This window comes from Oreochromis aureus, linkage group 5 (genome assembly GCF_013358895.1).
Source record: "Oreochromis aureus strain Israel breed Guangdong linkage group 5, ZZ_aureus, whole genome shotgun sequence".
Lineage (NCBI taxonomy): Eukaryota > Metazoa > Chordata > Actinopteri > Cichliformes > Cichlidae > Oreochromis > Oreochromis aureus.
In genome coordinates this window covers 38,833,592-38,855,393 of record NC_052946.1, presented here as the reverse complement: position 1 = coordinate 38,855,393, position 21,802 = coordinate 38,833,592, and the positions used below count along the sequence as shown (strand labels likewise).

At 41.4% G+C, this 21,802-nt stretch overlaps 2 protein-coding genes across 2 annotated transcripts in view; both read left to right on the top strand.

Annotated features, from left to right (window-relative positions):
• LOC120440349 (dedicator of cytokinesis protein 3) overlaps window positions 1–3,504 on the top strand; it is a gene marked incomplete at its 3' end in the record, with an annotated part of 54,325 nt that extends 50,821 nt beyond the window's left edge. Inside the window, exons 33-36 of the mRNA XM_039612680.1 lie at window positions 190–273; window positions 1,735–1,851; window positions 2,226–2,335; window positions 3,450–3,504. Of these exons, the coding sequence (XP_039468614.1) occupies window positions 190–273; window positions 1,735–1,851; window positions 2,226–2,335; window positions 3,450–3,504 (366 nt within the window). The remainder of the gene's footprint in view (window positions 1–189; window positions 274–1,734; window positions 1,852–2,225; window positions 2,336–3,449) is intronic.
• Window positions 3,505–3,802: 298 nt separating this feature from the next.
• LOC120440300 (dedicator of cytokinesis protein 3-like) lies at window positions 3,803–8,385 on the top strand. Its single transcript, XM_039612625.1, has 6 exons — window positions 3,803–3,812; window positions 3,908–4,026; window positions 4,383–4,470; window positions 4,560–4,679; window positions 6,112–6,197; window positions 6,893–8,385. The coding sequence occupies exons 2-6, from the start codon at window positions 3,952–3,954 to the stop codon at window positions 7,592–7,594; spliced, it is 1,071 nt and encodes a 356-aa protein (XP_039468559.1). The 5' UTR covers window positions 3,803–3,812; window positions 3,908–3,951; the 3' UTR covers window positions 7,595–8,385.
• Window positions 8,386–21,802: the final 13,417 nt, after the last annotated feature.

Genomic DNA, 21,802 nt, shown 5'->3' with positions numbered 1-21,802 from the left:
AGAATGCACTAACCTCAGTGACATGTTAGAGTTATCCTTTTACAAACAAAAGTACAGAACATGTATTTTAATACAAAGCACTGCTGTGGGCATAATCTCTCTGAATCTGTGTGAACAAAATATGTATAAAACGGACTAAAAATGTTCATTTATATAAAGTTTGACTTTGCTTTTTTCCTTCGTTTGCAGGCTTTCTTTGATAAGGAGTACATCACGAGCCACCCTGAAGACACTGAGAAGATTACACAGCTTAAAGACCTGATGCAGGAGCAGGTGAGATGTCGTTTGCTTTAATAACACAGCTCTGTCTTTTTGTCCTGAGATGCCAAGTAGACCAAGTTGGCTCCATATACTCAAATTCATGCTCTACATGTGCTTCAGTGGAAGCTGTAAGTGTGTTCAGATAGAACCATGTGGAGAATTTGACCTTTGACCTTTAGCGTGAGACAAATCTCACGATGACCGGAATGAAGAAAAACCTCAGAATCCTGTAATATTTGAATCTATAGTTTTTGTTTTCATATATCTGCATGCAGACGTATGTTATCATTCATGCTTTCACTGAACTGAAGGAAAGAAAATGACCATTAACAGCAAATCTTTGTTTTTTTTATAGTGTATCTGTTTCCAAAATAACAATGTTTAAGTTTAATTAGGATATTTTATTGATACAACACAAGAAAGAAATGAGGCATCCTAAATGATTAGCCCCATGGCCGTTAATAGTCCGTGGGCTGTCAGGCTGTGATGTGCCGCTCTTTAAGTAAAGGGGTTCCTCTGGGACGATGGCCCTGAAGCCCACCACGACGAAGAGCCGTCACAACTGTGTTCCTTGAAACATCAACTCCAGACGAGGCCAGGGCAGCAACAATCATCTTGGGTTCCTATCTGACATCTGTGACTATTTTCTTCTCCAGAGTTCTTGAAATCTTGCGCTTATGCCAAGACCAGGTTTGTTTCTTAAAGAATTTGTCTTCTTGTACTCGGCAATGATGCAACGTCCAGACTGACTTCCTTTGTCTCTGGCGTGGTGAGTAACAGTCGTCCCTCTCATGTGTTCAGGCGTCCTGTTCCTTGGAGTCTTTTTAAGCTGATTGAATGTTGTTAGGAAGCCAACTGACTGCACAGGTGTGCTTTCAAAGCTGATTGGTTAATTACTGAAGGTGTTTTGAAAGCGAACATTCACGTCGCTAATATTTTTGACAACCATATTTTTTACCATATTTGATATAATGCGAGACTAAAAATGTATTTTATGTTACAAAATGTCTCAAAAGCTACTAAATAGCACTGATGAATCTTTGATTATATCAAGTTTCATCAATGCTGCAAAAATTGGGAAGAAGTTTAGCAAAATGTCCCATAATCCTGGGGGGCTAATACTTTCAGCCTCAGCTGAATCACACAACCACACAGCTGATAGGAGGAGACGCTACTTGAAAGTTATGAATCAGCTGGTGGTCGCAAGAAATCTGGAGCCTAAGGCCCCCCCCTCAACCTCACCCCCTCAACCTCACCCCTCTCCCGTGTCAGATTATTTGAGCCACTAGAAGAACATTTGTTGACATGAAGCAAACGTAAAGCAGGTGAAACACTTGCATTAAAGTTTCCAAAGGAAGGATTTGTCTGTAGACCAACGTGAGCATCATCTTCGTCTTCATTCTTTCTCATACTAACAGGGTTCTTGTGTGAAATCTCGTCCGCTGATGTTTTTAAAAACTGGTTTCCACACAGGTTCACATCCTGGGAGTCGGTCTGGCTGTGCATGAGAAGCTGGTGCACCCAGAAATGCGTCCCCTGCACAAGAAGCTGATAGATCAGTTCCAGATGATGAGGAGCAGCCTCTGCCACGTGAGCACACGAAATAATATAATATTACAACCTCAGGGGTATAAATACATACACGGAGCTGTTGTTCAGAAGTAGCTCATGAACCAAAATTAACGAGTGTAGAAGAAGATTCATTATAATGCAAACACGCTGGCAGGATGGATCTGCACGACTGCAGAGCGAAATAGTTTTTTTCTTCAAAGAGGATGTTAGCGTGCTCCAAGCTTAGAGACTACGTCACTGCAAAGAATCTGAACTCTTTGAATATTTCACCTCTCTTCATAATTTCGTTTTCCAGGCATTATTTTAACTTTCCAACCAGTGATTGTTCTGTCTGTGTGTACACCCGAGGGCAGTGTGAATATTCAGAGCAGTGCTTCTATGTGTCTCTGCAGGGTCTGCCTGGTTTAGACAAGTCCGGCTCAGGGCCCAACACACCCAGAGGAATCCTGGCCACTCACGGCCCCATGAGCCCCGAGAGCTTCAAACTGATGCACCGACACAGGTCAGCAACACGCAGAGACTTAAAGTGCCTGTTAGACTCTCCTGCTTTAATCTTATTCAGATACACTCCTCAGTCTGCACCACCATGCCATCAAAACCTCGTTCAGGGTATCTAAACATGTTGAAAAGGTTTAAAAATATCCTCAAAGTCAGTTTCCTCTAAGTCTGCAGAGAGGGTCGGGTCAAAGAGGCCTCCAACCTTCCCTCTAAAGCTGTCACTGCCCTTCTAAATACAGGGAAAAAAAAAGGATGTCAAATCATATTCAGCGTGTTTAGCTCCACTCCTCGGACTGGGTCTGCCGGCCCAACCAGGCAAAGCTCCAGTTCTGGGCTTAGGACGAGTGGTGGCCTCAGAGGAGCCTCACTGGAATAAGAGATCAGCGACGGGTGGTTTGGGAGCGCTTCATATCCCCATAAAGAGGCGTGTGAGGTGGCTGGGTAGAGTGAGGTCTGGTTCTGTCCTGGTTGTCTCCACATCTTCTGCTGAGCTTCGTTGCATTTGATAGTTGGAAGCACTACTGTAAATATATAAAACAGAGAAGAATGCATTCAATCACTAATCATCCTCGTTAATTACTTTCATCTTGTTCTTAAATGGAACTGTTAAATGTGGTGAACGCTGCAGTACCATCGACACCCTTCACAGTCAGCACACACTTCCTCACTGGCTTCACCTCCATCTGTTGTTCACCTGCTGTGCCTCATTAATGATCTCTGAGAAGTTCCTGCAGCATCTCTGTGTCCTCTGCTCACATCGCACTTTCTGAAAATCTGCCATTTTCTCTTTCTCTCCTTCGTCCTTCACCAACACCACCCTGCATCGTGCTTCCTGCATGCTCATGGCTGACCGTCGCTCTTATTCTCACCGCATCACCTCATGCATGCCGGCTGTTTGGTTTTTGCTTCTTCTTTTTTGGTTTGCTCGGCCCTTCCCCTTCCTGCCTTTCTTCCTTTTCTTCTACCTGGAATTTCCCCTTTCTCCCCCCGCCCTCCTTCTCTTTACCCTCCCTGTTTCCTCTCCTCTTTTTTCCTCCTTTCCTTCCCTCCTCCCAGTCCCATAGCTGTTCTGACTCCTGTGCGCAACTCCTCCTCCTCTCTCTCTCTCACAACTCCAGTGAGATGGGAAACGTTGGCAATCTGCTGATCCTGGCTGACGGCATGGTGGTGGAACACCCGAGGACTTCTACCGCATGCAGGTCAGTGAAAACGTGATTCCCAGAGAGGAAAAGCACTTGTTGCAAGAAACAAGAAACACTCCATATATCACATATGAATATAAAAGACTGTAATATTATCATGTCCAGCTTTTTCTGCACAGCTGAGCATCACTGCTTGAATATCTCACATTATTGTAATCTATATTTACAATACTGCGGTTGAATTTCTTGGAACTGCAGGCGAGCCTGTCCTCCTCCAGTCTTAGCTCCACCCACTCTGCGCCTTCTCAGATGATAAACTCCGCCCCTCAACCATCAGAGGTGAGTGGCCCATGGAAGATTTTTAAAAAATATTTTAGCTTTCTGATATTTTCTTTCAGACACATTTCTCACTTCTGTAATCTGTCCGTCTGCAGTCGGCTCTCCGTCTCTGCCTGACAAATACAGACACAACAGAGAGATGCTGATGCTGCTGCCGCCGCACAGAGAGAGGCCGAGCAGCGCGATGTACACCAACATCACAGACAATGGACAGGTAGAGCAGTGGAGGGTGAATCCTGAACTACAGCAGTGACTGTTGTCTGACACATCAAGATCTGATTTATTAAAAGTTGCAAGTACGTCACATGCAGAGGGTAAAGTGGGATTTGACAGGTGGGGAAACTGGAAGCTCTTGTTTTGTGCACAGAGATTAGTTTTGTTTGTGCTGGACTGTGATCAGCTGACCTGTGATGCTGCAGGTGCTTTCGTGGATTCAGCCTACCTTCAGATATTCTTCTAAATATTTTCGAATGCAGTCATGTTCATTTCTTTACTGAGCTGAAGGCGGATTAAAGTCTGATTCAGGTGATCGCTGTGGTCTCTCTAACAAGCTCATGGTCTCCTCCTCAGCCACCAAACTTCCAGCGGGCTTTGTTCCACCAGGTGATCGGTCCATGCAAACCCTGCAGCGACCCAAACCTCTCTGTGGCTGAGAAAGGTCGGCAAACACACACAAACAGAATATTTCTGTAAAAATGTCATCTATTCATCTTCTCCACTCCACCGTCTTCACTTTCTGCCCTCCAGTCCTGACCACTCCCAGTAGTTGGAGTTTGGACAGCGGTACCAGAGAAGCCCTCCCTTTCCTTTCCTCCCACGTTGGCAATGTCATGGCTCCACCTGTTCCACCACGCAACCTGCCTCAAGGTACGACACTACTGTGTGTGTGTGTGTGTGTGTGTGTGTGTGTGTGTGTTTCAGTTTGTCTCTGTGTTGTTTCCCACCAAGCATGAATCAAACTTTGCCAGATGCTGAAGCGTTAAATCTTTTTATGTCATTCTTTTACATCTAAAACCGTCTGAAACATGAAAGGACTTCCTCTTTATCGCCTCAGTGGATTTGAACTCAGAACCTTCATACTGGGAAACAATAATCCTAAAAACAGCTGCGTGAGTGTGTCAGTGAGATGTAACCCAGGGAGAACCACACATGCACAGCTGGATGATCCACCGTTTGTCCCCCTCACACCGCTCACAGCTACAGAGAAACACCTCAGGGTTCATGTGTTAGACCTACAGAATTAATGTCTAATGTAGACAATATTTATTAGATATTTACTAAACTCCACTTTTTAACCAAATTTAGACATGAAGCCACTAAACGCCTTTAGCCCAGAAAGTGTCATCCATGGAGACCTGCTGGGTTTGTTTTGTGCGAGAGCGAAACGTTGATTCTTGTGCATCATATTGTGTGTGGGGAATCCCCACAGGTTCCCCTGCAGTGTGTTTGTGTGTGAGACTGTAACGTACCCTCTGAAGTGGTTCGGGTTTTCCCGGCTGTGGTCTAAACTGCACCGGGTCAGAAAACACGTCTCTGAGGCAAAATTCAGGGGAGATTCATCTCCTCTGTTATGTTCATTTGTTCCTCCGTTCTTTGTTCCTGACCTCTGTTAGATTAGCTCCGCATGATTCATGATCCCTGTGTATCTAATGCTGGGTCTCGGTGCTGCCTCTCAGTTCGTCTTCTGTCTGAAAACAGCTGTTTTAACAGAAAAGTATTAACAGATTAGTGCTGGGCCTCTCCTCTCCATGACTTCTATGATCGGGGATTCAAAGCAGCTCTGCTTTTCATTCAGGAGTATTTGTGACGATGCAGACTCGTATTAGTTCCTCCCAAAAACCACCAAACACTCATTCTCAGTTTTGCAAATCGTGTTATTCAAAACTTTGAGCACCAAGAGTGAAAGTTCAGGTACATGAAGTGTTTATGAAGCGTTTGGTGGCTCCTGTAACCTCAGAGGAGACGTCTGCACGGCTCGAAGCACAGCTAAAGGAACTTTGGTTAATTTGATCTCGTTTTCACTGCACACAGACACACACAGACACACACTATATACAATCAAACAGTTTAAATGCTATCAGAGCTGAACACCTCCCCTCCTCCACACACTCCTCCAACTCACCCCTTTTTCTGTTTTAACCCCACCCACTTGCCTCTACTTTCTTGTTCTCCACTCTCTGACCTTCGTTCCCCCTTGCCCCTCCTCCCACCTCCTCTTCTTCCTCCTCCTCTGTGGTCTGAAATGTGTGTGTGTGTGTGTGAGTTTCTCTCAGTCAGTCCTGCTGTGTCTCCCCTGTAGGGCAACACCTGTCGATGCACTTTGACGCTTTCCACCACCAGGTCAGCGACCTCCCTCCAGCTCTCCCCGCGCGCTCTTTAAGAAAGGTACCCTTCTCCTCCTCTTCCTCCTCCTCCTCCTCATGCCTGCTGTCTGTCTGGATGAAGTTTGTCTGTCAGTCCATTAATGTGAGTGTGTGTGTGTGTGTGTGTGTATGCACTCACAAATCAGTGCACATTACTGTCTGTGTGTTTTTCTTTGTGTCCATGTTTTTGTTCCTTTTAAACGAAGCATCAGTGTTCACAGCTGAGTCTGCAACACCAGCTGAAAATAACTTTATTCACCAACAGTTACGACAAATACGTCTGTGAGGAGCTTTGTGTCTTTTTCTGTTCAGTTGTAAACCTTCGTGTCCTGTTCCTGATCTCATCAGCAACATTTGATTTATTGATTTCATGTTTCCTTTTTCCTCTTTTTTTTAACAAACACTCCAGAATCCTGCTTTTTGTGTTACTTGGTATATTTATAGTTTAAAGTGTGCCTGTTAATGTATACTATCAGTGTTTTGCTTCTACACTTCAATCAGAAATGATTATAGTTAGAAATCCTTAATTGTAAATAAGTTGTAATCTTCCTGTTTATGCATGAGAAAAATCTGAATGTGGCCGACCTGCTTTGTTAAATATTAACAGACATGAAATATCGACACACAGATTAAACATATTTAATAAAACCGCAGCTGTTAATCACAGATTCTGTGTTAGTGATTGTTTGTGTGACTCTCCCTCGCCTCTCTCTCCAGTCTCCCCTGCACCCTATACCTGCCTCGCCCACCAGTCCACAGTCCATCCTGGATGGCAGTAACTCCAACCTGTCAGGCAGCGCCAGCTCCGGAGTCTCCTCCCTCAGTGAGAGCAACTTTGGTGGCCCCGCCTCCTCCTCTGACCCCACCGCCAGCCGCACAGACACCCTGGAGTCCGTCCCCAGCAGCCAGGCTTGGACCACCGACCAGGAGGACCTCGACTCACCTTACCAGCCCGTCAGGTACAGCGTCTCCGAACCTGAAGTCCTGGATGGAGTCAAGCCCCCGCCCTGCCGCAGCCACTCTGCCCCGGGAGGCGTCACCCCGGCTCAGGCGGGGTCCCAAATCCAGCCCCAGGCTCCAGGTTCGGCCTCCATCGGAGTTCAACAAATGCAGCAGCAGGATGTGCTGCCGCACCCCCAACACCCCCACTACTACCACCAACTCCACCATCACTTCCACCCACACTACATCCCCCACCACCCGCCTCTCTACCACCTCCATGAGCCTCCGGCGCTGCCCCCTAAACCCTACCTCCGAGAGGGCTGCATCCCTGAAGAGGACTCCCTGATCGGCCAGTCTGCAGCGCCTCCACCTCCAGCACCGCGGCCCATGCCACGCAAGATCTCCCAGCCCATAATCGCAGCCACCAAGGATGAGCAGGCTAAAGTGGCGTGGGAGCACGGCATCGGCGAGGAGTAGGACGCCCCCTCATGGTTTGTAGGGACAGATAACAAACTCTTCTCAAAAGAGATAAAGAAAAGACGTGAGAGCGAGAGCCAAACTAAAAACTGGTCATGAAGTTGAGGGAAGCTCTGATTCGCCCCCAGCTGTCCTCCAGTTACCACTAAAGGTTTCAGTCTGCTCTCACACACGCCATCGGGCTAACTTGACCTCTGAGACGTGTTTCCTTTAACCAAACAGTCCTCACGTCACTGCATCCTGATTCTTTACTTCTTATATGTGCAGACGGGGTTTAACCTGAGAAAATGCTGCTCAGCTTTTTCACTAAAGTCATGATTACACCTGAAACAGAACCCGGGATTTTACAAAGGGATTTCTAGTCAAATAAAAAAAAAACCCTCAAAGATTTAAAGGCAAACGTCACTTTAAAAACATTTTTATTTATGTACAAATAAAACCTATAGACACAGAATGGTCAAAGCAGGGACGTTATACTGAAGGATTATTTAGATCAGTGATTCCTAAAGTGTGGGCTGCTGCCCCTTAGTGGGCTGTGAAGGTACTGCAGGGTGTCCTCCAGAGGCCAGATTCCATGAACCTCCATGATACAACATTTTACAACATCTGGAGTTTATTTGTGTGGGAATCTTCACATATCCTGAAAAAAACTACAAAGGGACAAACTGCAGGTTTGTGAAGGACTTTCCCTCCTCCCTCGCTGAGCAGACGCAAGAAGCACAACAAGAAGTTATTTCATGAGATTTCACGTTATTGTCCGTGATATATTCTTTCTGTACTCCTGTATTTACTTTCGCTGCCCCGATAATTGATGTGTCACTTACTGTCATGTTTTCCTTTCTGCATCACTGCAGATTAACTAAGAAAGGAAAATCATTTCCTTTGTTTTGACTTCACCCAGTTAAGTAGTCTCCTGTATTTCTATTTTTTAAAGCCGTTGGATAAAAGCCAGATTTTAGGAAAGTGCCTGTCCTGCAGTGAACAAAATGTGGGACACTGTCTCGATGTGGACGACGAGGGACCAAAGGTCAGTCTCGTGTGGACTCCAGTTTAGCAGCTTTAAGTTTGGGAATCACTGATTTAGATGATTTAAAAGATGAAAACAAAAGGCCAAAATTAAAGCAAGTAACTAATAATGATTATTTCTTTCACATAAACAGCGGCTATAAAGGCATCGGTTAAAGGTACTTTTGTAAAGATGTAAATAAAACGTTCACCACCAGGGGCAGCGTTTGAAAAAAGGTAATACACCAAAATACGGCCGGGACCTCGTTTGACTACGGTTGATATCTTAACAGAAAACACAGTTTAGGACATAAAGTCATGCTTGTATTTATATTCTGTTAACTTTTGTTAATCTTAGGAAACAGGAAGTTACAAAAAGTACCTTTAAGTGTTTTTTATGCAAACAGAGCGACGACTTTTTCAAGATTTTCAGTCACTTTTTCCTGAAATTTTGAAGATAAACGACAGAGATGAGAAGTGTTTATATTTAAGAGAGAATGTAGATACATGTAATACAGTATAAAGAAGTATATGCATATAATTTATATTCAGCCGTTATACTTTTGATTGAAGAAATGTGCAGATGGCTTTCTGAGCCGACAGTAGCCGCTTCATCGGACGCGATGTGCACTTCACAACAGCTGAAGGTTTTATTGCAGCTCCTGAAAACAGGAGTGAGGGAACGATTGCTCTGAGGGTTTTAAAGCTGACGATGTGTTCAGCGGAAGAACCTGTAAATATGTGCGAGGCGTCCGACTGCTGGTATTTTTAGGGATATTATCTGAAGTAAATATACACCTTTTTGGCATTTTTTCTATGAAAGTAATGACTGTACATTTTGTAATCAGGGTACTGTTTTGTATGCATGTTCACTGAGCAGAGACTGTGAGGTGAAGCACTGGAAGCACTGGAGAAATAATGTACTGTGCACTGATGTCTTTGTAGTCTAGGAAACCACTTTGAACACCAAGGATGTTGAATCAGCAGGATTTAGTAGTAGACGTGTAAAAGTACTGCAAAGGGTCATACTTTTGTATTTTAGTGTTTTGTTTTAAATATTCTTTTTACATTTAGCACTCAGATTGTGTGCAGACGGTCATCCTGATCACTTCGTCCCCTTTTTAGGTTGAACAGCCGTTAGCTCACGTAGCTAAAATCCTCGTTGTGCTCTGCCTGGTGTCCGATCACCTTCTCACATTTTGCATGGTGAAGCTGATCGTTGTGTTTGAGCTTTGTCCTGTTTTGGTTCCTCGTAAAGGTGCAAACTCAGAATCCTGATTCAGTGTCATATTGTGTTGGTGATGATGGCTGACAGCGCTGTAGTTTGTAGTTTTGAACTTAAGTCCAGCTAAATTTAGATTAATCCATTACAGAAAATAGTCCCCAAAAGCTGTTTCCCCTGTGAGGCTGAATAATAATAATAATAACACTATTTCTTTGCAAAGTGCTTTGACAAAAAGGCAAAAATAGAAAATACATTTCAACAGGAAGCTGCACATCGGGGCGAGCAGCGAGCTGGGACAAATTAAAAATTAAAACAGAAGAGAACAACGATGAAATAAATCAAATCAACATTGTCTACATAAAGGGCTGAAAGCAAAAAACCTACGTTAGAACAATAAAATAGGGGATACATGCATAAGTAAATATAGGCATCACATAAAAATATGTCTATGAAGAAGTGAGTCAGGTTGAGACATTTTAGATTTAAGGATTAACGACCTGAGTACGCGCTCTGCCTCGAATGGCTTTAGCTGCTTTAGAGAAGCTGAAGGTTTGTTTTCAGTGAAACGACGAGACTGTGTGTGTGAGCGCGTCTGCACGTTTACAACCATCACAAACTTTACTTCATCACCAGGATGGATGCGCACAGTAAACACAACCATAGATTTGTTTACAAAGAGCAGCCAATCTAAAGAGACTGGCACTAAAGCAGCTTGTTTCAGACAGAGTGCAGTATTATTTTTAACTATGAGTCATACAAAGCTGCTCTGGTAGAGTCCAAACATGGACTCCAAATAAAGAGCTCGAAATGAGCAGAGCGGGTCCACTTTAAATATTCAGCTCCCGTAATGTCAGTGAACGTGCGTGCTGCATTCACTGACCCAGTAAGCTACATGGAACAGCAGCCATCATTCAGTTGTTGCACATGTGCATTTCCTGCTGCGGCGCATGAGCTGTGTGAACAGTGATACAGGCCCGCTGCTTGAATTATCCACCATAAACATACGAGTGAAGCAGTGATGGTCAAAGATGTTCAGTGGAAGTTTAGACCTGGACTTTTGGTTTTCAGTGGAGCTCTGCGTCCGATGAGCGTTTCCAGTCACTTTATTCCCCACTTATAAAAGTTAAAGCCATGAAACTGTCCTGTGGCTCACACAGAGGCTGCACCACAGCCCAGACAGTTTGCAGCCTTCATGAAACAACATGAGAGAAAACTGCTGAATTCATGAAGTCGGGTGTTTGGTGAACTGATGATGTTACAGGTGAATTATGCAGCACGGCTCGAGTTACCTCCTTGAACCTTTCTGTTTTTAGATTTTTATCTTCACGTTTTATTGGTTTCTTCTACTTTTAGTTATAAATGTCATTTAAAATAATTTTAGTTCATCTATTCCCTGAATGATCAACTCTTTCATCTTTGTGTGAACAGTTCGAGTTGATTGTTGTCCTGTTGAAACTGAAACCCATATTAACACTCACTGCAGCTGATGGTGGATTCATGCGCTGTGTGTATTTACAGCGATATAAACAGTTGTTACAGACTCGCACTGACGCCTTTGTGTTTATGCCAACAACATATAATCTTACCTCTGTTTTAAACAGCTTTGAGTGCTCTCAAAGTTTTTCTCACAGCACATTTGTCATGCTTGTTGCCTTTGCAAAACACAACGATTGATATTAATATGTTTAAGTTTATACAAAGCCAGATTTAGAAATCACCTTATTGCATTTTCTTCCTGCAACCTTTACCTCCAGTTCACATAACGCACTGGAAGGTTTAATTTTTTTTATCACTTTTCTGTCATTCTGTGTTGTTTATCTGTAAAGCTCCTGATGCAGTCGTGCTGACCCGTTTATGTTTGATCCTTCTGAGCCTACAAAGAGCTGTGAGCAGGGATGCTGTAAATAAATGACACAGGCAGGTTAGAAAAGCTTTTCAGCAATAATGAAGGTTTGTGCTGTTACGGCAGTTTGTGAGAGAGTGTGTGTTTTATCAGGATCGATCTACACCAGAGGGAGAGAGAGAAGTCACACAACAGTTTACTAAAGAAAAGTTCACAGCAGAATTAAATGTACATTATTCTTCCCCTGATTTTTAGTTCTTTTCATCCTTTTAGAACATTTTGCTATCTGCCGTCTTTTAAATATATCTGAGCTAAACTGAGATCATTGACAGCTACTGAGAAATAAAGAAAAAGCAACAACCTATTGAAGATGTTTCATGTGGGAACTATTTTCTGTTCCCTGAACTAAACCCTTTGCAAGGCCCAATCACAGTGTCCCACTCAGGATCGACCCTCACACATTTAAATGATGTCCTCTGTGTTTGCAGCAATAATGTGAATCAGCATGTTGTCACATACTTTACATGCATATGCTGCAATCACGCACTCATAGATTTTCTTTTGCCTTTTGTGTCGTTGCTCCTTTTGTCTTGTTGCGTTACAGTTTTATTCTGGTGCTTTTGTTTCTTATCCCGGTAACAGTTTGTTTTGTCCTGTGAGTGGACACTGGGATTGAGTCTGTATATAAAGGATGGCTGTAGCTTCCACGTCTGAAAATTAAAACAAAGCTGGAAGTTGCGTTCTTTCCAGTGGCCACTAGGGGCAACTATATTTGTCCTGCAAAAAAGTCTGAGAAAACAACCTGCAGCTTGAACTATGACCTCAGTAAATATTTACCTGATGAGTCTCACTACTGTCAGGACTTTAATTTTATCAGCTGTCGATCTATTGGAGGAAAACAAGTGGATAAAAGAGATGTGTAAACGGTTACTACGGTTACTACGGTTACCACAGTTAAAATGACATCTTTGATTTTGCTGTGAACTTTTAAACAAACGGTCCTGCACACTCGGTCTGCAGCGATGAAGTGTTCAGATTTCAGTGAATCAAACTCGAAGCAGGTGAAGATGAACTATGCAAATCAGAGGTTTGTTTGCAGGACGTTCAGTTTATTCTTTTGTTCTTTGGCTTGAACGTGTCGGATGGCAGGAAAATTAAAAGTAGTTTGGTACTTTTTTTAAAGAAAGTAAGTTTTGTGTGAAACTAAAACCACTGACCCCACCCAGTCTGTGTTTCCTTTAGAAGGGGGAACGTGGAGGGAAATCCGACAGAGCTCACGGAGGAGACGGGTTGATTTCTTTGTACATAAACGAGGAGAGGGCGTATTATCGCGGGCATAAAGGGCAAACCTCGTATACATGTAGACTGTGGTCGTCTCGCCTTGTGTTTTCTGATGTAAACCAGTTTTTAAACCCGGTCCACAGCGATCCAAGTTCATCCTGTCGAATTATCCCGATCACTTCAGGGCAGCTGAGGAGACGTTTGTTATGATTTTGTGTATTTTGCATCAATGACAAATCTAGATAGTTCCAACGATGGCACTCCTTTGTATGACGACGCTAATAGTATTTCTTGTATATAAAAGTCTTTGTTGTGTTAGCATGGGTGTAAACTGTGACGTGTATGATGGTAGATGTAAATACTCACGTTTTTCCTACTCACTAAACAAACTGCTGTGTTGTGGATTCATGATTAATGACAAACATTAAACGATAAAGTTTTATTGACTCAGACTGGATTCAGCCTGTCGTTATTTCACGTTTGCTGCTATAAAGTTCAGTTTTTGAACAGATACTCAGTTAATGACATGAATTTAGAACTTCCTCCATTAAATCTGAACCTTATTAAAAATACACTTTAAACCATTTTTAAAGTTAGTCTTAAACATTTTTATTTTCACATTTCCAGGAAATGTTCAGGTTCATTTGTGAGATTTTCACATGGTTCAGTTTGTTGGAGAACTTAAAGTCTGTCGATGTGGTTTAATGGCTTTGATTAGTGTAATATTTTGTTACTAATATATAACTATAAAAGGAAATGCAGTACAAAGGCAAACACAGAGTTTGTACAACCACTTCTTATTGTTTTTAACTCTTTTGTGCAAGGTGAACTTGAGTGTTTTGAAAGACATCTCAAAAGAATGTATTCATATTATTTATTGTGTCTATGCTCAATCATCCAGGTAAGGAAATCCCGAACAGTTGATTCTGTTCATCTGGATGTTTTCAGGGGGAGAAACGCTTCTTCACTCATCCGAGTGACTCCTTTTCCCACTGAAAACACAACGACCAGATGAACAGAATCAACTGTTTGGGAGTATTGTCTATCAATGTATCCTGTTGGGGGGGGGGTACAGCTACCATAGGCTGAGAGGTGGGGGGGTACAGCAGCTACCATAGGCTGAGAGGCGGGGGGTACAGCTACCATAGGCTGAGAGGCGGGGTACACCCTGGACAGGTCGACAGTCTGACGCTGGTCTAGCACAGTGGGACAGACAGCCATTCTCACCTATGAGCAGTTTAGCATTACCAGTTAACCCACAGATCCCACTGTCAGTTTGGCTGGTGGTCATGTGTCGATTCAACCAAAATGGCGTGAGACTGAGAACCAACCCCTCTAAAAGCAGCTGGCTTCCTTTAATACTCGACCCGATTCAGGTCAGCATCTGGAATAGCCCAAGTCTGAGGTCTGCAAACCAAATGAACAAAAAAACATCCACACGAACAAACACATGAAAGACATATTTATATGTCCTATAAATAATTCAATAACATATACACTTCAACCTTAACCAAACTCTTAAGCAGGTGATTGAGATGCTTTTACTCTTTTGCTCCACATCCTGAAAAGGAAGCAACCAGGAAAGGTGAGTACTGTTAACAGTCCCCCCGTCTCTTCACCTTCCACAAGCAGTCACTTAAATATTAGCTAATGAACCTAATGAAGAATCACTAACCCACAAATGCGTGTCCCTTTTTTTGATATATGTTTTGGCTCATTTAGCAACTAAAACATAACACAACTTACCTTTAAACAAGCTTTAAAAAATGAACATTAGTATTTATTATATTTGCATTAAGACAGCCTGCTAAAGTCTGATTTTCCCACACAAACATCTCCAGGATTCACAGGAAAAGTTCCAAAAATCCAGACTGACTGTTTCCTGAGGTCAGAGGAGAACGGGCAGACTGATTCAAACTGATAAGAAGGCAACAGGAACTCAAGTAAGTGCTCAATGCTCCAGTCAACAAAGCACCTTGTTTAGACTTTGCAACAAAGAATTAAGGCAGAAAAGCATCACATTACAACCAGTGCATTTAAAATGAGGTTCATTATCCTCATTAAATAAACATCAGCAGACAGAACATTTACACTACTTACTGAGAGCCACCATTGCATCAAATAAACAGCAGGGGGAGCCATTGGTCTACTCAGTGTTATATTAAAAAAGGAAGAAGAGTCCACCAAGAGTCCAGTCAGTGGTTCCTGTCTTAGGGAGCCTATAGCTGTGGTTTTACCTTTTTATTAACCAGTAAAGAAACTCCCTAAGAAGAGATTAAAAACCATCCTGAGTCGAGATGAACAGGACAAACCTGGAATGTTTTTGGTTTTTATTAACTGCAGGAAAAATCATCAGGAGGAGAACGAGCAAACTCCAGGCAGTAGGTTTGAACCCAGGACGCCCACCCTGTGATGCAACAGTGATAACCACTGACCCATCCTGCTGCCTGTTTTATATTGCAGACTGTGTGTATAAGGACCATAAATGGCACCTGTTCAGAGACATGGTTACAAAGAGGATTTCAAACTCCAGGCTGTCAGTCACGCAGTAGAACTTGGAAACAAAGCAGCTGGGAAATCTGTCTTTGTTATTATGCTCAGCGTCTTTTAGTTTACATTTTGACTGCACAATTGTGAGCTTTTTGTTATCTACAAAAACAACATTGTTTTATTTTATTTATAGAGCATTATTATTTAATAAATGTAATTTTTTCTTGTACATCTGCACTGTATGTTAATAAAAAGTGCATGTATGACATCTGGGACACAGCTTTGACTAAGAACTCTGTTTGTTCTTACTTTTTGGCTTTAAAAAAATCGAGATATATATCGTATATCGCCGTCCAGCTAAAGAATATCGAAATATGAATTTTGGGTGGACCGAGATTTTGGTCCCTATGAGGGCTGTTTGTCCCCACAAGTATAGTAAACTACCAATTTTTGGTCCCCATGAAGATGTTAATACCCGTCCACACACACACGATGCTAAACGGTTTGTGAGTGAAGTGTCACCGTTACAAGCTTCTTTAGAAGGATCGTCTCTCCGGTTTCTAATCCTGGTGTGCACACTCTGAATTATGAGTTTTTAAATATTATTATGAAACAAACCACTATTTTCCTGTTTTAAGCAAAAGATTCAAACATAAAATGTCAGGAATGTGAACTCGACACTGATCAAATCATCTGTTATATGGATGTCTAACCTTACAGATATATGAAATAAATCATAAATAATAAATCCATTATTCTAACTCACCTTTCTTGTGTTTTCTGATGCACTTTGCAGCTACAGATGCAGCCAGAGCTGCAGCGACAGTCAGAACTCCAGAAAAGCACAAAGCTATGAACACACCGACTCCACAGCAGGACTTCACCTCAGACGTTTTCTCTGAAACACATGAAAGTTCATGCAGGACTGAAGCAGGACGCCACATACAGCACACTGGATACCAGTGTTGGGCAAGGTACTTTGAAACAGTAATTAATTATAGTTACTAGTTACTTCTTCAATAAAGTAACTGAGTTAGTAACTGAGTTACAAGATTCTAAAAGTAATTAATTACTTGAAAAGTAACTATTACAATACTTAAAAAATAAAAAAAAGTTTAACACTCTGGGCTTCAGGGTATAATTGGCCATTTTAACTACTTTTGATTTTCCCTCCACATTTTACCTTTAAAAACTGTTTATTTGCCTTGTTTGGTATCATTGTTTTCAGCACAACCTCACCTGTCTGAATTGAGTGTTATGTTTTCATTTTGAAATACTGTATTAACACAATTGATGTAAAATCAGAAAAAAAACAAAATCCGAGTAGAGTAGAAGTTATATTTTTTACTGTAACAACCACAAACATGTTTAATGAATCATACTTCATAAATTTAATTCAAATATAAATGATCAATTTTAAAATCTTATGCATAAGTTTTGCAAACAACAAAGTTATTTGCAGCCATTTATCTTTTACCCCTTTTTAAATAACCATTTCAAACTATTTACAGAACAATCAGCTGTTCTTCAATAAGATGCCACACAAATTATTTGTGCCACTCCAAAAAAATAATTTCTGTCCACTATAAAGGAGAACATCACAGCCTGTTACCTGCAGGTCTGACAGCAGCAGGTGTATCACTCCTTTTTCTACCTAGAGACAGCAGTCAGGGGCGATCGTGGTTCAAGAGTTGGGAGTTTGTCTTGTAATCGGAAGGTTGCTGGTTCGAGCCCCAGCTTGGACAGTGTCCTTGGGCAAGACACTTCACCCGTTGCCTACTGGTGGTGGTCAGAGGGCCCGGTGGCGCCCTTGCCCGGGGTAAGTGGTGTGGAAATGACAGTCTTCACTAGTGGTAACAGTTATAAAGCTTTCTTCATTATGAATGAGCGATACATGTTTTTATTGAACATTTGAAGAACCAGCAAAAAGACCCCAGAAACTCTTGTAGAGGACATAAAGTCAGAGACAGAAACGAACAGGAGCAAAAACCCACAGAGCTCTGCAGCCAGCGCAACAAATTCTGGATCCTTGGCTTTTAGTTAGCAGTTAGCATTAGCAGCACATGCTAATACATAGACGAAAAGCTGGATGAAGTCAGTGCATTGGCTATATCGATTGAGTTTAATAATAATTGATTACTGGCCGCACAGGAGGACAAATTAGTCTCATGACCGAAGAGTCTCGGGTGAGTTTGTGTTCAAGTCATTTTTGCTGATAAAACGGTGCATGTGCTGCAAACAGCTTTGTTAAACTAAGAGACAGAAACAGGCTTCTCTTTCTCACTGAACTCCTGATTTTAAGACGTCTTTATGACTTCAGGTTTAGTTTGAGTTCAGATAAATGCGGATTTGACACGGAAATGGCGTAGAGGTGTAGTTTTATCCACTCGGACACGTCCGCGTATATTTGACTGACATATATTTGTTTCCAAGATTACTACTGCACCACAGTGGAAAGTGCACATAACTCAACTATAGCAAAGTGATCAAAGTCCATCTTTATCAGTTCCTATTTAGCACACCCAAAATGCGTGTCCACTTTAGTGCTAATATTTCCATTTAATTTATTTAATATTCTTATTTGTTATTTTCAGGAACTGCTAGAACTTCTAATTTTACAAAAAAATATTAAAGTGGAACAACCCTGCAGCTGCAGCTGTTGATTTCAGGGCAGATGCACGTCAGTTGCTGGGCTGGACTTCTGCCCACTACTGAGATTCAATCAGGGAGGCGAATTGAGTACACTGTATCTTCATTGCCCCTGAACTTTACCCGTATATGCATGGATTTCATATTTGTCATTATGGCATCTCTGGAGCTTGCACACTTACATGCTGCTTACAAGGATGGGCAAGTGTGCAAGTCTCCTGTAAGTCTCATTTTCATTCTTCCTTTGGGATAGTTGCTTGCTCTCTAACTTTGTTGCCATCTCTTCGCCTTATGTTTTCTCTGGTGAATTTAGAGAGTTATACATACAGTAGTGTGAAAAAGTGTTTCCTCCAGATTTCCCATATTTTTTTTCCTTTTTTTACATTTAAATGTTTCAGATCAACAAAAAAATTAAATATCAGACAAAATTAACAAAAGTCAACACGGAATGCAGTTTCAAAATGAAGGTGTTTAGCAGTTAGCATTAGCAGCATATCCTGTGTCCGATGTGAAAGGACTTTTATGCTGCGCACTGTGACTCACAGCAATGGTCCCGGGTCAGCCCTGACTTTGTGTTAAACTAATCCTAAAGTAATAATGGTATTTATAACCACTGACATACCACAACTGTACTTTCAACAGCTACTGAAAGTTAGGGGACCTAACCTCTATCGGATATTTACATAGAGATCCTCAAGCTTCAAACTGTATTACCCTTCAAGGACCTGCAGTTCAAAAAAATGCCCCTCCGACAGCCGAACCCATCTGTTCTCTGATTGGATAGTTAAATTTGTGATTGCCATGACATTAACCAATCAGATGAAAGGAAGAAAAATAGGGTCAAAATTCGTACTTGTAACTTGAAACTTGAGTGCAGAGTTTCACATGTATTTTTTGGCTAAGTCCACACACAAATCTTTTTTATGCACACACAAATTCTTTTTACACATACAAATCTTGATTTACAAATACAAAACTGATTTACAAGTACACAATATTTATGACCACAATTTGAGCCCATACAAAAGTACCTCCTGTCACCTGTTCCTAATCTCTTTTCCATGACCTTGATGACATTTTCATCAAAGTTAAGGAAAACAGGTTTTCATGAAACAGACCAGAAATGAACAGAAATGAGCTGCTTTTTTCCCTGGCTTTATTTGTACCAATGCATTTCCCCTCTGGATAAATTTGCAGTTCTAATTCTCAGAACCTTTTGCACAGTTATTTCTTATATCAAAAGCATAGTAATTCTCCTTCAGTCTCCTCTTATTTATCTGAACTGTTGCACTGTTTTAACAAGAAAAACACAGATTTTTGAGCCGCTAATTTGTGCCGAATGCTTTTTTGTGCTGAAGTTTTTGCTGCATCTTTGTATATAAATTACAGCATATTGTTAGGTGATCATCTTGCCAATTTGACATCACAATATATGCTTCACTTAGTACATCTGCGAGAGCTACAGAATATTGTATTTGTTTTATTTGAAATGTTGTTATGTGGTGCATAGGGCTGCACGATTAATCGTTAGAAAATCGGGATCTCAATTCATACTTATGTGCCATCTCATTTCCAAATGACAACGATTTTTAAAAAAAAAAAAAAAAAAACGACGACGATTGTACCGCATTTTGATCCGGGACGAAATCTGCATGAAAACAAGCGCTCACTCTTCCTGCTCAACAAATGACAAGGGCGGAGCCTTATACCACGTGATACAGAAGCTGTGCCGTGATGCAGGTCCATATATCAAATGATCACTGTGGCATTACTGAGAGTTTAAAAACTGTCTAAAGTCTTTCATCTTTAATAAAATTATCAGTGTTCTGCTCTACCAGGTGTAACAATTGAGTTTAACATCTAGGCATCCATGAAAATGGAATTTATGACATTTAACGGAGTTAGAAGTTAGCAGGAAGTTAGCTCGCTAGCTTCTATCTAATTTTTTTAATTTTATTTAACCTTTATTTAACCAGGAATGTCCCATTGAGATTAAAAACCTCTTTTTCAAGGGAGTCCTGGCCAAGAGGCAGCACATTTCCAAACAAATACATACAAACAAACAAGATTAAAAATTACACAAAACAGTTACACATTATTGAGGCAGTCTGTAGGCCTTTGAGTTTAGTTTTAAAAACATTTAAAGACAACAATTCAGTCAGTTTCCAGTCTTTCTGTAACAGGTTCCATGAAAAAGGCGCAGAGTGGACAAAGGCTTTCTTTCCCAACTCTGTGCGGACAAGGGGAACAGACAGCAGCAGCTGATCATTTGAACGCAAGGAGTAAGAACCACTATTTGTCCTTGTGACCAAAGTACAAATATAAGGAGGCAACAATCCAAGCATAGCTTTGTAAATAAAAGTGTACCAATGCCCCTGTCTTCTAATGGCCAAAGAAGGCCAATTTACTCTTAAGTACAAGTCACAATGATGGGTCAGATATCTACAATTGGTGATAAACCTCAAGGAAGCATGATACATCGTATCCAACATTAGAAGACATGAAGAAGAAGCGTTCATATACAGAATGTCACCATAATCTAACACAGATAAAAAGGTTGCAGCGACAAGACGTTTTTTACTGCAAAAGTAAAACACTGTTTATTACGGGGAAAAAACGAAGTTTCAGCCTCAGTTTCTTTACAAGTCTCTATATGTGGTTTAAAGGTAAAGGAGTCATCTATCCAGACACCAAGGTATTTATATTCATGAACTATCTCTATGACATTTCCTTCAAGGGTGGACACCACTGGAATAGGCTCAGGGACCTTCTTTGACTTAGAAAACAACATTAGCTTAGTCTTATCAGCATTGAGAACTAATTTTAGCTGGATAAGTGAATGCTGGAAAGCAACAAAGGCTTTCTGTAAGGTTTCAATGGCCTGAGTAAGAGATGATCCATAGCAGTAAATAACTGTATCGTCAGCATAAAATGCAAATTTGTGTCTGAGACATTTTGACCCAAGTCATTGATATATAAAAAGAAACAAAAGGGGACCCAAAACTGAGCCCTGTGGCACCCCTTGTGGACAGCAACAAATTTAGAACAAAGACCTTCAAGTTTAATGCACTGGGTTCTATTATTCAAATAATTTGAGAACCACGCTATTGCATGTTCTGACAATCCAAGGCTGAGCAGTCTGTTTTTAGGACAGCATGATCAACAGTGTCAAAAGCTTTTGAGAGGTCAATAAAGAGTGACGCACAGTACAATTTCTTATCAAGTGCCATAATAATATCATTTATCACTTTCATAGTGGCAGTGTTAGTACTGTGTTTTTTCTGAAGCCTGACTGAAATTTAGAGACAATATCATTAGAGTACAAAAACTCCTTCAACTGGTCACAAACTAGCGATTCCATGATTTTGGATAAAACACACAAATTTGATATTGGCCTATAATTAGTCAACACCGATGGATCACCTCCTTTCAATAAAGGCAAGACAAAAGCTGATTTCCAAACCGATGGAATTTCTTTGGTTTTAATTGACAAATTAAATAAAATTGAAAGTGGTTCTGCAATATAATCCGCTGCCAGCTTCAAAAAATAAGGTTCCATCAAGTCTGGACCAGGAGGTTTTCTGTGATCCAAAGCCTTTAAAGCTTTATGCACTTCATAAACACTAAAAGGTACAAAGTTAAAACGGTCTCCAGAAAACATAGAGAATTCTGGGCAAGAATTTGTTAAAAAGTTTCTGCAGAATCAAACAAGGAA